We start from the raw sequence: 16,033 nt of genomic DNA, 5'->3' as shown, positions 1-16,033 counted from the left end.
CCAAGCTGCAAAACGTTAGTGAGGAGCTGCGGGTGGGTAGGAATATGGAGTAGTGATATTAGAAACGATTCCTGTCGGTTGGCGCCTTCACTTTTACAACAGTCACGATGGCCAGTACCTAACGCAGAGGGAGAAAAGCAACGCAACATCCATCAAGTCATTTCCTCGGAGCAGTTTGGACCAATAGAAGTTCCGGATGCGCTATATTGCTTTTTCGTTTAGCACTGATGCCTCCGTCCCCTGGGAGGCTGACGGTTCGTGGACACAACACGCTGTCATGTCGCGCCCAAAATTCCCAACCCTTTGATTCCTCTTGGTTCATATTCAGTTCCTCATTCCCCGATCCGATGAGGGGAAACAGTTGACGATACGCCGCCCAAAAGAACCTCCCGAAACGACCAGCTTCAAGGCTGTCAGTAAGCAACGTGGGCCTGTCAAGACTTCAAACTCCAGACCAAACAACATCCAACCCAGCCAACCCCTGCCCGCTCCGATAAACCATCCTCAGGTCACCATAACAACCAAGCATGACGCGCGCGGACACCCCTCCAGCCACAACCGAAGAGGGTCTGGTCAAGCACCTTGAGTATAAATGAATACAGGGGAAAGTGTGATGAGAAGAAGGCCAAAGATGACAGCGCGCAAACATGGGTCTATACTAAACCTGCTACAGTGACTCCTAATAACCCTTTTACCAGTCGCTGGCTCCCGGAAACCGTTCAACGGCGGACGCATGCCGACCTACAAACCGCAGCTCCTTCTCAATGTACGTACATAATGACTTCGGGGGACATGATGCACTCTCGGTTATACAAAATCACATTCTTGGCTTTCTCAAAACCAAAACCGGAAAGGAATGCTGGGCTGCATGTGGTGGTATCAAACTCACCAGATCGGCGCCAATATCGGGTCCTCCACTCCGTAGGTCCATCGAACTCTCCCCCCTCAATCATATTGCAGCAGTTGCTAATTAGGGTCAGCGAAGGCTGCTTTAGACGCCGTCCCAGGCACCAAGGGTCTTCCGAGAACACGCTCCTCAATATGCTGGTTCAGTAAGCGCAGTTACCGCGAGAAAAGACCCACTCAGCAGAGAGAGATCGACGCTGTCAAGGAAGACACACTTCTGCAGATGGATTATGAGTCGAGGACCTATCGGGTCCATTATCTCACTTGGCCCACGTTTATTAGTAGGTCCTAGCAAGGAGCGCACATGCAGATCGTCCTGTCCAGGCCGCTGCGAGTGCTAGGCAGGATGGAAATCCCCCAGTTCGTTATTCCGTTATTGAGATTCGCCCTAAATGGCCGGCTAGGTAGTCTAGATTCCAACAGGCCATTGCCTTGGCACTAGCTGAGTGAAGTTAGGAAAATATATCCGTCGAGGAAGACAGGCAAGGCATTCGCCCAGGTCGTCGGAGATCCGAGCATGGACTTGTAAAGTTCGACGGAGTGCTTTGTCCTCTACTTGGAGCCTCCTCAAGGTCCTAAAACCCCCTCCAGGTTATGATGCTAGCATATGCATGTGCACCTCAACGGCTATTACTTCATGCAGAACACCAAAACGAGTAATCACTTCTATTGACCCTGAGGTTTAGTGTGCCTCCTCCATCGAAGCCCCTCTTTTAGCTGATTTGGTTGGAGGTTAGCACCACCCCGGTATCTAGAAATGGAACTTCAATGGGATGTCCTCCATAATCAAGGCTGGATTATCAGCGCTATTTTGTATGCGACACCCAAAAGTACGGTTGTTGCTGGCTGATGCTGCGCAGTTGTGCGTGGTGGGTGCCTAAACATATATATACACGAAAGTTTTTGTCAAAGGTTATAGTGATAAATCAGATATCTCTTTCAAAGAAAGTATAAGGTTGCACGTTTTTAATATACTTTACCAAAAACCAATATTGCCATGCTTTAAGCTTGTCGAAGGCTCGGAAATAGTCCGGGCGTGCCTGGCCAGCAATATTGCCTCTTGTATAGATGACGCATGATAATGGCTGCCTGAGCGGTGACTTTTCTCTCCTCCGCCCGCTGCACCGCATTAGGAACCGCAACTTCCACTCTTACTCACCCCATCGCGTTTCAGATACCCTGCTCACTTCTCTTTGTTTCTAACCCTCCTCAGTCTTACTCTCATCCCTTCTTTATCATCCGTCTTCTGTTCTGTTCCTCCTATCTTGGACCCTTCCAACCCCCTCCTCACCTTCGGCTTGTGACCCAGCAACTCCCTCCCTCCCATCATTGTACCATATCAGACTGCTATCAGCCTCATTCGGTCTCCTACGTTTCTCCGGCCTCACTCTCTAGTCGCTTCATTTATCTCGTGTACAATAGATAACCGTGCAAACGACCCCGACCGTCTCATTCCTTAGCTCTCACTCGCATCATTTCGCCTCCGCCTTCCCCGCACCGCAGGAGCCAACATGTAAGTTCGTAATATGGAAATACAACCTGCACAGACGGGCTACGGCTAACGGACATTTTATATATAGGCGTATTACAGTGAACGTGATAAGGCCGGACCAGGCCGAGCTCGATCTCATCCCGTTGGTGGTCGGTCCTGATATGACAATCGAGCTCCTAAAAAGCATCGTGCAGAGCGAAACTTCCATCCCGCCCTCATCCCAAAGACTTGTATACAATAACCAGCTACTCGGCGACGATTCCAAGACCCTGGAACAGCTCGGTATCGGGGAGGGAGACATGCTGGGGGTTCACGTCACGCTACGTAGTCCGACAACCCAGGCGCCACCTCCCCAGCAACTTCAGCGACGACAGCAGCAAATGAACCCTGATCCCGAGATGATCCGATTACACATACTAGGCGATGACCGTGTGCGCGATGCCGTGCGACAGCGAAATCCCGAGCTGGCAGATGTTTCTGATGACCCTCAACGATTCCGGGAAGTCCTGCTCAACCAGCAGCGGCAGGAATCCCAAAAAGAAGCGGAGAAGGAGGCTCGGATTGCGATGCTAAATGCTGATCCGTTCAATCCGGACAATCAGAAGGAAATCGAGGAGATTATCCGGCAAAATGCGGTGACGGAGAACTTGCATAATGCGATGGAACATCATCCTGAATGTAGGTTGAAGAGTGACCGCCCTGCATGAGTTTGAGCACAGACCGCTAATTTGTGTCACAGCATTTGGCCGCGTGACGATGTTGTATATTCCCGTTGAGGTCAATGGTCATAAAGTCAACGCGTTCGTCGATTCCGGCGCGCAAGTCACCATTATGTCGCCGGACTGCGCGACCGCATGCAATATAATGCGCTTGGTAGATTCACGCTATGGAGGTATCGCGAAGGGTGTCGGAACAGCGAACATCCTCGGGCGAGTACATTCGGCTCAGATAAAAATTGGCGATATGTTCCTCCCCTGCTCTTTCACCGTCATGGAAGGAAAACACATCGACCTCCTCCTCGGACTTGACATGCTAAGACGACACCAGGCCTGCATTGATCTAAGGAGAGGAGCGCTCGTAATCCAGGATCAAGCCGTCCCGTTCCTTGGAGAGGCAGAGATCCCCAAACACCTCTTGGAAGAGTTCGAGGATGAGCCCACCATCAAGGGAGCCGACGGCGCCGAGATCGGTGCTCGAACAGGGGCAGTGACGCATCAAGCCGGTAACCAAGGATCTAGCACCAGCACCAGCGGTGCAGGTTCCAGCTCGGCCCCAACGGCGTCCTCGTCGTCCCGCCCAACCCCCGTACAGAGACCGTCGTCCCGCTGGCCCGAAGCCTCCATCGCGAAGATCACAGAACTTGGGTTCACCCGCGAGGAGGCCACGCGAGCACTGGAGGCAGCTAACGGTGACCTAGACGGGGCCATTGGATTCCTGATATGATCCGTGACTTATTCCACTCAAGTCTCGCCCAATGTTTCAGGGATCAGCGCCGAGTTACCAGAGAAATGACGTATTTGGGCGATACTTATTCAAATGCGATCCGTGACAGCGTGACTGCGGTGCAGTCACCGCCAAACGCCAGTACCTTTGGATCAGACATTCGTCGTTAGAGAATAATGTAGGCCCTAGGTTACGGTGTACTCTACACAGGATAAGTAAACGAGACATCGTCGGATAGTTACTTTGATTTCCCCGGTTTGGCTAGGATTGTCACCCCGGGGTTAGCGGTGTCACTTCCAATGAATGCTTAAGGTAGTAATCATCATGTATTATCCGTTTGCGATTCCTCTTTCTGGTAAAGTTTCTTCCGGAGTAGACATTACGTAGTAAACGACCTTTGCGTGGTGACATGGTGGTGGGCAACGAGAAGAGAAATGAAGGGTATTAACATAGTGATTGCTATACAGCAACACGATCTATCAATATGTTCAGTGTACAAACACCTTTTACGCTCCCTGCTTATACTTCGCCGGCTTATGTCCAGGTTTTTCAATAAGGAACCCAAACATTTACTCCCGCTTTGGCTTGTTTAGGAGCCCAGTTCGAAGCCGCCAGAACATATCCAATGTCATAAATGCGCCTAGAGTAGAAATGGAAATTAGCTCAAGTCTCGAAACAGCAGTGGGGGCCGTACCAAGGGCGACATATGGGCCGTAAAGCGTTGTGAGGTTTTGCTTTTCAGCAACGGTGCGGTCCTCCCATGCCCAGACCTCGCAAAGACAGGTCCAGGATGTGAGGAACGACTGGAACCCGAAAACGAGCAAGTGGACGGGAACCAAAGGATCATCTGCCAAAAACGTTAACCGTCGAGTTAATTGTGATCCACCGGGGAAAACGTTTTATGGAAACGCGAGGCTGAAACCGCGGCACTCGAATTCAAGGCTAAGAGCCTAGGTCCCAAGCGCCTCATAGTTCCTCGCTGGGGGCTCGGGAGGGGGTTGTCCGTGAGGGAATTAGGTGGGTCGTACCTCGCAAGAGGGCGCCGAGAGCCCAGATACTCAGTGGGACATGGTACAATATTTCCATCCATGTATAGGAGGTGAACCATGCTGGAACAGGGCCCTCAAAAAACTTGTCCCTGTATGTGGCGATGTAGAAATCGCGTAATTGGCGCGAGAGGGCGTTGTCAAGCAGGCCTGGGAGGACAGGGACAGCATCAACCACTATCGAGAAAAAGATGTCATACCACCCGGCGTCAGTCAATCCGTACGTAGACTACATCGTCTGCAGCTTGCTGCACCTCAATGGGACTGCCACAAGCTGGGTCAATCAGCTACCTATGCCACATGCCGTTCTCGGCAGCGAGGAACGGGCTGTGACCTGTGAACTTGTTGATGCGTGGAGACCGGAGGAAGCAATGCGGATACCTTGGCTAAACGATGGACAACTCACAGAAGATGATGGGGATGTGGATTGCAAAAAAGCCGAAGTAGGCTAGGTCGCGTTTCCGGCTCCAGAGGGAAGGCATGGCTGATTGACAGGCTGGAGACACGCTCGAAATTCGAACAGAGCAGCGATATGCAAAAAGTTGGAGATAAGTGGGAAAACAACAAAACCAGCGAAACCCGGATCACGGGTGCCGGGACGGAAGGCGCGTGGTCATGTGACGGGCTTTGGAAAAAGCAATGCTCGCCTTGTCTGCTCAAGAGAGAGGCAAGCCTAGAGCTCAGGAACCGCCGAAAGGCCCGCCGTTCACCAGACCCAGGCCGGTGGAAGCCCGGGCAGCGATAAGGCAGGCTTGGGCCATAGGCCCATAATTGCTTTTTCGAACGCACGCGTCCGGCCTCCCTAAACATAGCTTATCCTTAGCTGCGTGGATCGAACGGAATGTACGCAATCTGTTCGCTGCGGTAGGTAAAGTTTAGTGTGCGGCCTAACATTGAGAACCTTCACTTTGCTTTTTCGCCCGCCCTCGGGTTTGTAGTATATTCTGACATTGGATTTCCGTCATAGGAGCTGTCCTCACCCAGCCTCAGCGACCGAATCTATGAAATCTATGACCTAAGGCGAACTATTCGAGACACGATCGGCCTCGTCCATGACTCTACACCGAGTGAGGGATAAAATCCATCAAAGAAGGCGTCTCACCGCAACTCTGCGCCCTTCCACTCAGGTGCCGAATTCCTCTCCGGCTCTGGCTTGTGCAATGACCCGTCGCGGCCCAGGGTGACGGGGAGGCCAACCTTCGAAGGTACTCACGAAGAATCAACCAGCTGTCGACTCGACCTTTTCTGAAAGTACGTGCTGATCTTGCAGCTCGTCCCGACAATCGGCCTGGCTGAGTCTTACCGTCAGAGCACTGCAGGGATGGGTCGACTTGCTGCCTCGGTGGTGCGAAGGACGCTCTCGAATGTCTGCTCAAAACCGACTAAACGACGCATGGTCGCTGCATGCAGGATGCAGCTAGTTTACCCGATCCAGCAGTTGCGCTCGAATCTGAAGTTTATGGTCCATCGGTCCTTGCACTAACTGCTCTTCGAAATTGGAACTCGGCCCGCTTTGGGTTTCGTTGGGGCAAGCCACGGGAACTTTACGTTTAGTGCCAGAACGATGGACTTGATGTCCAATGATGCAGCTGTTCTCGAACGTAACATCAAATGCAGGTGGGCCCGTCCCCAGAACCCGAAAGGTACCTTGAAGGGACGTTTAGTCGGGAATCTATCATGGGTAGAGGGAAGCGGATTGATGTGGATTCTGGGGCCACCGGCATTCCTCCTGGCGAGGCAGTTGACAAAGAGTAATCGCGTCCCAAAGTTGCCACTTCTTACTCAATTGGCGTCAACCTTATGATTTCTCCGTCAATGATGATGGACCCCCCCCGGCGCACCCCTTGGTAACTGGACAGCAGCCCGATTGACTAGTTTCCCATCCTGGTTCAAGGAGCAGCCGATATCGTCTTCAACTGCCTCGTCGAGCTCCACGTTAGACTCCCCGGTGTAGCACGAGTTGATATCGTCAATTGATACGAAATTTAGGCAATTGTTGCATGCACAACTGAGATACCCCCTCCAGTCGAGCTGAGAAACCAACATGCTAGAAATTGATTTGAATTTTATTGTGCAAGTTAACATTGGCTATTTTCGGCACATTATTTTACCTTATCGTAACAAAGTTTTTCTTATGTTCTTCCGTTAGGCTTTGATCGGTCTTGGAGAAGGGGGGCAAGGAAAAATTCCAGACACCTTCGCCGCTATTCTGGGGCCGATTGCGATGCATGACGATTTCTCTGACTCTCCAGAAGAGGCCCAGCCCAAGAAACATCTGCCGTGTGGGGACCCCAAAATAAACCACGGACATTGGACCGCATTCCCGAAATGAGATGGAGTGACGGGACGATTGGCTTGAAACAGGCGCATCAACATGTTCTGACTTCTGGTTCCTTTACCCTTGTCGAATCCGCCAAAAACGAATGATATCAAACATTCAAGCCTACTGTTGACAGGGATCCTGATAGCACACCCCGCCGAGGAACCACTCGCAATATCCGGCGAAGGAAACCAAGGTGCAACCCTTGATATTTACAGTTCCCTCGTCCTGGTGCAAACCCGCCTATCACAATGTGAAAACTGTCCGTTTTATCATGGCGTCGTCAAGATTTTTTGGGGCCAGCTCCTTTATTTCCGCCGGGGCCCCTTGTTCGCTAGGGAGAACTATCCGAATCAAAAACAACGGGCTCATCTCCTCGATGTTGCCCAATCAATGAAGTAATAGAAAAGCTCGAGACCTGATTTTCCTCCCCACTACTAACGTGGCACGGAATAGTTCCGGAGGGGCCACCTGCGTTCGCCTTATCAATCAGGAAAAAGAAAATATTGAAGATCCACCCACCAAAACACCAGCTGAACTACAAATTTCGCTGCAGTATTGTTGTGATCCCAAATCAGATAGGTAATACGTACGGGAAAATGATGCAATGGCTGTGCTACATATGTGGGGCATGATTTTACATTCATGGTAGAGGCCAGGGTGGCACAGAACAGGCCTTGCTCGGGATTTTACCATCTTCTCTCAAGCTATGCAAGGACTAGCTAATGCAAGATAGCAAAGCTACAGCAAGCTGCACCGAAATTCACAAATCCCGGGCAGCTAACTACTGCAAAGGATTTGTTCATCGACCCAGAATCAGCCGGCTCAGTGCTGGAAACAGGCTCAAAGGCTAGGTGATATTGGGCCAACGTGCATACGAAGTTCCATGGTCCCACTTTTCATCCTTCTGCGGCTTCTCGGCTTTCTTATCGGTCGCTCAAATTGCACCAGGGTTGAGCGGTGAAACTCTTCCAGTATTATTGACTATTGAGGCAATGAACGCTGGAGAGCCAGTCCCCCGGAACAGCCCGGGAGCAGGGGGTCGAAGGTGCTTAGTCGCGTCCATCAAGATCCAATCAACCCGATAATCACGTCCATGAGGTAGTTTGGGACAACTGTTCGTTGCAGATTGCAGGAGCTACTCCGTATGTGCCGATGATGTGCCGTCAAGGGCTTTCCTCTTTGACCGCCTCTCTTTAGATACTTGTGACAATCGCGGGCTCAACTCCGTATGGATGCTTCCAGCTCCTTTCATCCAGAGTTCCTCCATTTCGCCTCCCCGTCGCGTTCCTTTTGGCAGATTCTCCCCTTCTTCGATGTCTCATCCTTCAATCTGAGTGGCCCATTGTCCTGCCGTTGCCCCTCCCGTCCCCCCTTTACGATCTTCGTTCAAGTTTGTATGTCCTCTGCCCGGCCACCGATAGCACCCCTGCTCGCCATGGCATCGTGGAAACCAGCTCTTTTGTCCGTCATCTGCATATCCCCATCGCAAGATGACCGGCCCGGAAATGACAGTAGTCTAAGCGAAACCGTCCGGTGGATGCGATGATGGCGCTGCAACTATTATCAGACCATCCTCCACTTAGCCGATGTTTCCTCCTTGAGAAGGAGCTGCTGCTTTATCTTGATGACGATGACGAGGTGTCCCGATAAGTAAAACTATTTATTGATATCCTCCCTCCGCCACCTGGAGGCTGTCTGCTCAACCCTATTTTTCTCAATTCTTAGAAGTGATTAAGTCTTATCATTTTTTGCCTCCCCTCCTACTGCGAAGCATCTATACTTCCTCGCGTCACCAAAGAAGTCTTTTGAGTAACTTCTTCCTGTATCCTTCGCTTTTCGGTTACCACACATAACGCGAGGGCAACGAAGCCTTTTGACTATACACATATCACTCCATAATACTTTCCTCCAAGCGCAATGCCTTCCTCCGCCCCGGTCATAAGGCCTAAACAAGCTCAGCCGGTCACATCCCATAAAGACCAAGAGCCAATAAGTTACGACATCAACATCCCATATGTGGATGTCACAAAGGAAAACCATCTACGAACCAGATATCCCGAATACCTCCCGACATGGGACAAGATGTGGTTCGACCCGCTCCCTAACTTCGACTATGAGGACCCCGCGTTGCGAGTTAAGGATAAGTCCAAGCCCGCTCTTTTAACCCCTGATGTCAAGGTCACCGAAATCCAGCCTCAGATTGGAACCATCCTTGAAGGCGTGCAATTGAGCCAACTTTCCACGGCAGCCAAGGACGAACTCGCGCTACTTGTCGCCGAGCGCAGGGTCGTTGCCTTCCCCAACCAAGATCTCATTGATGCCGGTCCCGCAGCACAATCCGAATTTATGAGCCATTTTGGCAAACCGAACTACCAGCCTGTATCCGGTACCGTTCGCGGGTTTCCAGGCTTTCATATTATCCACCGCGATGGCAATCGCGAAGAGATCTCTCGTTTCCTGGAACAGCGCACAACCACCACTCTCTGGCACCAGGATGTCAGCTACGAAGTGCAGCCGCCTGGGTATGTCATGTTAGGACTTTTGGAAGGACCAGAAGTCGGAGGTGATACTGTTTTTGCCGCGACCGACCTGGCCTATAAGTGAGTTTAGCTAAAGTTCTTATTTATCCGGCAAAGGTACTGTTTATGCAGAGCTGATATCCGTCAACAGGCGCTTATCCCCAACTCTCTGTGCGTGGCTGGACACTTTACAGGCAGTTCACTCATCCTCGAAAATGATCACCCACACTCGTCTTACTGGTGGTTTGGTTCGCAAAGATGCTGTCGATACCGTCCACCCGTTGGTGCGCGTGCACCCTGTGACTGGACAGAAAACCCTCTTCCTCAACGGGGAATTTATCACCAAGATCCCAGGCCTCAAAGAGGCAGAGCAGCGCTGGTTGATCGACTTTCTGATGCAACATTTTGTTTCAGGACACGACTTCCAAGCTCGCGTTCGATGGCAGCCCAAGACTATCGTCATTTTCGACAACAGGAGCACCATTCGTAAGTAATTTGGATTTTTCCCTCATTCGATTTTTCTTTTCTTTTTTTTTTTCCATTTTCTTTTTTCATGCATTAGCTTGGGGCGCGGTGGAACTGGCCACTAACGAAATCCTTCCAACTCTCTAGATTCGGCTATTGTTGACTACATTGATGACGATTACGGTGCCAAACTCCGCCATATCTTCCGTCTCTGTGCTTTAGGCGAAAAGCCAATCCCCGTTTACGACCAATTTGAATAATCGGCTTCAGCACGTCCTACTCGCGAAAAAAAAAAAGCGCCCTTAATTTTGCATCATCACTGATTTTTCTCTACGTTTTTTTTTTTAAGGCAAAATACCTCGACATCCACTTGTCACCTATTGCGATTAACTACTCCTGCGCGCCCTCGGTCAAATTACTCAATTCGCTGCATGCCGCTGGTCCCGCATGTGCGCTTTGTTCCATCCTGCTTATCTTCCAATGTTTTACCTGATACCTCGGTCCGGTTTCTGATAGACGGCTTTGAATTAACCTGACCTGCTGCCTTCCCATTTATCTGTTTTCTCGTGATCTCTTCGGGGGCGGCTCGCTTTTCTGTTTTGCCCTCTTCTGCTCCCCCTTCTCGCTTCCACTTGCTGATTTCACTCGCCGCCCCTAAAACGCTTTATGACCCCTGCCACCCTAATAGACTATTTTGAATTACTTTTTTGCCTTTGATTGTTTCTGTTGTTTAGTTCGGTCTCACAGCACTGCGTCAATTTATCTCGGGATTACCTAGTTACTGTCCTAATGATTTTAATAGAGAGACTGATGAACTTCTTTTTCTCCTGTCCCTGTGGTCTTCTTATCTTCTAACATGTAAATCCTCCGCGACATTCGGGATTGGAAATCCTATATTATTTATCCTTCTTTTTGACAGCGACCAATGGCATGGGAAGCAAAAGTAGGTAAGTAGGAAAACTCGGAAATTCATGCTCATTTGTTTCGTACGAAGCATACCCCCTGCTCGCATCCTATCTAGCTAGCCCGGTATAGATCGCAAAAGATCAAAAAGGATTGAAAATGGGAGATAGTGAAGTGGCGGATCAACAGATATTGACGGATGACAACACCATCACAGAGCTGAAAAGGAAAAGAAAGAGGAAAAAGTCGTAAATGCGAATATAACCTGGATAAAGCTTGAAAGGGGGATCCATTACCATCATTTGATTCAACCAAGACAAGTACGTAAGAACTAAGCTAACTGAACTACTCTATAAACCCCCAACCTGACCTGACCTAACTCAAAATGTTTTGGATCCTAGCGCGCAGCTCATGGGCGACAGCCATTTGGTCAGGGCTAATGCCGCTCTGTTGGATGAGGATAAGCATCTCGACGATGCGCTCAGCAATAATGTCGCTCCCAAAGACGATGCCGCCAAGTCGTACGGTGTCATGGAACCAGTGTTCGATGGTGTAAAGGAGATCGCGAGCGATGATCTTGCGGTTTGTACCGTGGAAAGGCGCTTCGTCGGTGTAGTACATTGACTCAAGGACGGAGTAAATAGTCTCATGGGCGACGCCAAGGTCGAAGAAAGTGTCGACGACCCATGTTGGGGGACCTACGTTGCGCTGGTGTTCCAGGGCATAGCGTTCAAGCATGGGGAGAAGAGTGGGGATGGGGAATATGGTTTCAGACATTCGGAGGCGGGACCCTAGGGAGCGGATCTTGTCAACAACAGCCTCATAGGGCTGCGGGGAGCCGCGTGCGACCGTTTCATCGTGCAGATCCTGGAGGAGGTGTTGCCATGTGGAACGGATGTCGGCGGGGTTGCGGTGGTCCGCAATGTGGAAGATTTGCAGGCAGATGTCGTAGTAGCTTGCGCTATCGGCGTATTGGTTGAACATCTGAGCTTGTTAGTAATGCGCGTGGGATAGGGGCATGGGGGCATGGGGGCGTGGGGGTGGAGATGGATGGGAGGTACATACATAAGAGACCTCTAGAATGGATCCGTCCACGTCCTCGAGAACCTTGGCCCTCTGCTCAGGAGCGAGGCGTACATCGTCCTTCAGCCTTTGTAGAAGGTCATCCTGGATATTCGCCACATCAATGAGGTTGGACACTTCCTGTAACAATCGCTGTCGTGCCTGTCGTCCCACATCTTGTGTGAAAGTTGAAGCGTTGGCCCGTGCTTGCCCGAGATATTCAATTCTCCGGCTGAGAGGGAGAACGAAGGAGCTATTGGCCAGCTCTAACTGGACTCTAGCGGCCTCATAAAAGCGTTCAGACTGAGTGTAGTACCGCCACAGGAGATCGGCGTGTGAAAGGTCATCGTTCGACTTCCGTTTCAGGTACTCGACGACGAAAGGAGAGTCTGATCTCAACAGCCGGTCACTCCAACCCTGCTCCAGGTACCAATCGTACAAGCTCGTCAAAAATACTTCGTCTTTAGACTCTGAAATAATTCCATAGGCCTCATTCTTGCGCTTCGCGACCAATGTTAATTGCCCATCAACGACGCCAGGGTCTTGAAGGGCAAGGCTGTCAACAGCGAGGATGACTTTGAATACGAGATCGTAACATTGTGTTCTGAATAGGTAATAGTCCTTTCGAGGATCCTAAGCAATCCCTCCGTTAGCATTATACGGCATACCTGAACTGGTGCATCTTACCGGTTGTGGTTGACCATCCATCATCCACGACAAAGCCATGTTCGCCTTGTCTGATCGACCAGCAACATTCAAAGCGAGTTGAATAGCACCTATGAAAGTTAGCGCGAAATTGCCCATTAGGGGATGGGAATCGTACCTGCGAAGAATTGATTTGTGATGTAGCTTTCTACTGCGGGTACTAAATAATCCATGGGTAAGTTCTCTGACACCTGCTGGAACAGATGCAAACTCTCGTTCAACAGATTACGGCCGAGCTCCGAGTTGAAACCGGCTTCGGTAGCGCGCTTGAGCAGTTCTTGAGCCTTGAAGATAACAACATCTTCAGAGCTACAGAAGCTGCCACATCGCCGACGTAGTGCATCTGCTACAGTCTCGACATTGGCTCCCTTCGCGATGTTTCTGTTGACAATTCCTTTTACCAGCTCTTTGGCTACTTCATGGCCCTTGGTGGTGCTGAAAAGCTCCTCGAACGTCAGTTTCAGGAACCGTTGTTTTGATTCATCCGGTAGTAGGGCGACGATTTCTTCGACCTTCTCGTCAAACAAAACCGACACGAATGAAATTCCTTCAATAGTGTGGGATACCAGCTGTACGAGCGAGTGAAGCGCCCGATGCTCTGCTTGAAGTTCAATTTCTTCCTGCTTTGTTGATACGCGCGCAAGGGCTTCGGGACCGCTTAGTCCTTCAATAAAACTCCTGTTTGTCTTGAAGAACTCTTGTAAAGCAGACAAATCCCTTTGAATATCTAGCAACTTGGGCGTTGGGATTGTGGACGAAATCGTTTGAGGTCCACCGGGGGCACCAGCGACTGCAGCAACTTCCTTCCGCCATATCGACCGGAGTAGTCTTGAGATGTACAAGGCGATTCCAGCGTGTCGAGGTGATGGGACGACGGTGTCAATGGCGGGTGTAGAGTTGTCGGCGACGGCATTTTCGTTCAGCGTGGGTCGGCCGCCATAGTCTATGAATACTTTACGGGCAAATTCGAGAACATCTGGGTCGTTGATTTGGGTGAGTCGTGAATCTGTAGAGACCTCTACGCCTTGGCCACATGCAACCGCAAGCGCAGTCGCAAGTGTCTCGCTGCGTCCATAGGTACGAATGAAGTTCTTTATTTCGCCCTCGAGACCCTCGTCGCCGCCACTACCCCCATTGCGCACCAAAGCGGCGAAGATGTCAACAAGTCGTCTCCTCCGGAACACATGAATACCGGTGTTTGTCAAAATGGCAACCTCAGCGGACGGGTTTTCAAATTGAACAGCAAGTTCGTTGCCAAAGCCACTCGGACTTGCCGAAGCCGGCGTAGTAGGAGAGCTGAGTCCGATATCTTCAGCTCTGCTTCCCAACGAGAGCCATATACCGGTTTCCGCGGCCTTTCCGGGAATGACACTCTCCTGCGAGCGGGCAACGCGCCCTGAGTCCGGAGCAGATATAAACAATGTATCTGACTTTTGTGTCAGGTCCTGGCAAGTGAAGCAGAAGAAGTAGCCCGGAGGAAATCGTGCTGATGACCTGTTTGGATCGAGTGTGTGGATCGGAACTTTAGAGGCCGCCATTGAGGGCTGGAAGCGCGATTGACCTTGGTACACAGGAGCTGGGTTGTCAAATGGCGGCGTTTTGACATAATGAGCCTGCATGCTTGTTGGGGCATTTGCGCCATTCGGCGCAGGAGACCAGCTATAGGACCCAGTGGCACTCAAATAAATGCGGTAACCTGTAGCGGTAGTCGCCATCAAATGATACCTTGACGCCTCAGCTGCCGGGATGGGGCTTATTGACACAATTTTGACTTTGGAGTTCAGCGCTTGGTTAGAGGCGATGATGTGGCCAATATTGGCGTAGATATCATGGGCTGGTTTCGTAATTGCGAGAGAAACAGAGCCATCTACTTTCAAGTGAAATACTCTAATGGTAGATGATGATGACAGTGTATACAAAAGCCGCCTAGAGTCATCAACTACCATTTGCTCGACATGTTCCGATGGCCGTTGCGTAAAGCTTAGAGAAGGCGCAAATGTAGCGATGCGAGAGCCTGTGTGGTTCACCTTGGAGCATCGACCTTGGAACCATTTTTCTTCTTGCTGGTACGTGAGTTCATAAACATCGTTATCGGAAGTACCGGCGAAAAATATACGGCCAGTCGCGTCCGAGGAAGCCAAAATGCTGATATCCAATCCACGAATAGATGCCGACATCCCCGTCTGGTATAAAGTTACTTGTCGACCACCTCCGGGAGTCGGTTCACATTTCATGCCCAGCAGTATCACCTCCGCCGTTGTTGATATGACGAGCAAATGCGTAATGCTAGGGAGGAACACCCCCGGGCGCGGTTTGGCTAGCTTGACCGCGTTAATGCTGTTGGGCTGATCTTCGAATCCGACGAGTGAAGGGTTGGGGTGCGTATAATCCCAAAGGTACAGCGCGTTATCGATCGCTACCCACGCGTGATTCAACTCCGCCAACAAGCCCATGGTGGTGGATACCTGCGCTAGGTTATACTGGTCAAATATTTGATCGGGGATGTTGTACATCTTGACTTTCTGGAACGGCGCCCATGTTGGCGACACGGGAATGTCATAGTCGGATGAAAAGCCCTCTACGATCAAACTGTCAGTTTGTACTAATAGGCGTGATTTCTCAATTTCACTTACGAGACAAGTAGCTATCAAGGTCGGGATAGCGAGCTTCCTGTGTGAGAGTATCATTGACTGTCCGCGCCGCACGTTCCTCCGTATTCAGATTCTGGGCCGGTGCCGGTTTCAAGGCTGGAGGGAACCTGGGAAGCACAGGTTGCGCCGCCGCATTTGCGGGCTGTGTCGCCGGCTGGGGAGGTGTTGGTTGCGGCGGATTCAGCGCATTGCCGGGCGCGGGTGTCTGGAAGAAAGCACCAGGCAGAGGCTTCTGAGGTGTCACTGGTGGAAGAACAGGGTAGGACATGGTGCAGCTTCGAAACCGCTCGAGCGGTGGAGGTGATGGCGCTCCCCGGCGTGGACGAGATTCGTTTCAGCGCAAGGGCCGGGGAAGTGAGGCAATTTCGAAAGAAAAAGCAGGGCCGGGGGAGAGGAGATCGGAAGATCGAGAAGCGAGGGGAAGGAACATGAATTGATGAGGTGTTATGTTCCTCGGGTGGTGTGTTGTCCTGGGCTCGAAGACGGCAAGCTTGGGAGCATTCAAAGAAACAGAAGCA

The 16,033-nt window shown here is 50.9% G+C and overlaps 4 protein-coding genes across 4 annotated transcripts; 1 reads left to right on the top strand and 3 right to left on the bottom strand.

Moving 5' to 3' along the window:
* Positions 1-107: 107 nt before the first annotated feature.
* Positions 108-935, bottom strand: ASPVEDRAFT_46509 (uncharacterized protein). Its single transcript, XM_040813566.1, has 2 exons — positions 890-935; positions 108-741 (listed from the first exon to the last, which is right to left on the bottom strand). The coding sequence occupies exons 1-2, from the start codon at positions 929-931 to the stop codon at positions 574-576; spliced, it is 210 nt and encodes a 69-aa protein (XP_040672888.1). The 5' UTR covers positions 932-935; the 3' UTR covers positions 108-573.
* Positions 936-4,410: 3,475 nt separating this feature from the next.
* On the bottom strand, positions 4,411-5,369 carry ASPVEDRAFT_56603 (EXPERA domain-containing protein; the record flags this gene model as incomplete). Its single annotated transcript, XM_040815234.1, has 4 exons — positions 4,411-4,481; positions 4,536-4,688; positions 4,870-5,064; positions 5,294-5,369. The coding sequence occupies 4 exons, from the start codon at positions 5,367-5,369 to the stop codon at positions 4,411-4,413; spliced, it is 495 nt and encodes a 164-aa protein (XP_040672887.1).
* A 3,758-nt stretch (positions 5,370-9,127) lies between these two features.
* On the top strand, positions 9,128-10,454 carry ASPVEDRAFT_141504 (TauD/TfdA dioxygenase family protein; the record flags this gene model as incomplete). The annotated part of the gene is made up of 3 exons (XM_040807755.1): positions 9,128-9,810; positions 9,881-10,215; positions 10,342-10,454. 3 exons carry the CDS (start codon positions 9,128-9,130, stop codon positions 10,452-10,454), a joined length of 1,131 nt encoding a protein of 376 aa, XP_040672886.1.
* Positions 10,455-11,121: 667 nt separating this feature from the next.
* On the bottom strand, positions 11,122-16,002 carry ASPVEDRAFT_46502 (putative non-repetitive nucleoporin). Its single transcript, XM_040813565.1, has 5 exons — positions 15,498-16,002; positions 12,983-15,442; positions 12,847-12,935; positions 12,163-12,792; positions 11,122-12,081 (listed from the first exon to the last, which is right to left on the bottom strand). Exons 1-5 carry the CDS (start codon positions 15,781-15,783, stop codon positions 11,473-11,475), a joined length of 4,074 nt encoding a protein of 1,357 aa, XP_040672885.1. The 5' UTR covers positions 15,784-16,002; the 3' UTR covers positions 11,122-11,472.
* Between the last annotated feature and the right edge of the window lie 31 nt (positions 16,003-16,033).

The sequence above is a fragment of the Aspergillus versicolor genome, assembly GCF_001890125.1.
Source record: "Aspergillus versicolor CBS 583.65 unplaced genomic scaffold ASPVEscaffold_12, whole genome shotgun sequence".
NCBI lineage: Eukaryota > Fungi > Ascomycota > Eurotiomycetes > Eurotiales > Aspergillaceae > Aspergillus > Aspergillus versicolor.
The sequence above is the reverse complement of the archived record's forward strand: the minus strand, read 5'-3'. Positions and strand labels throughout refer to the sequence as shown.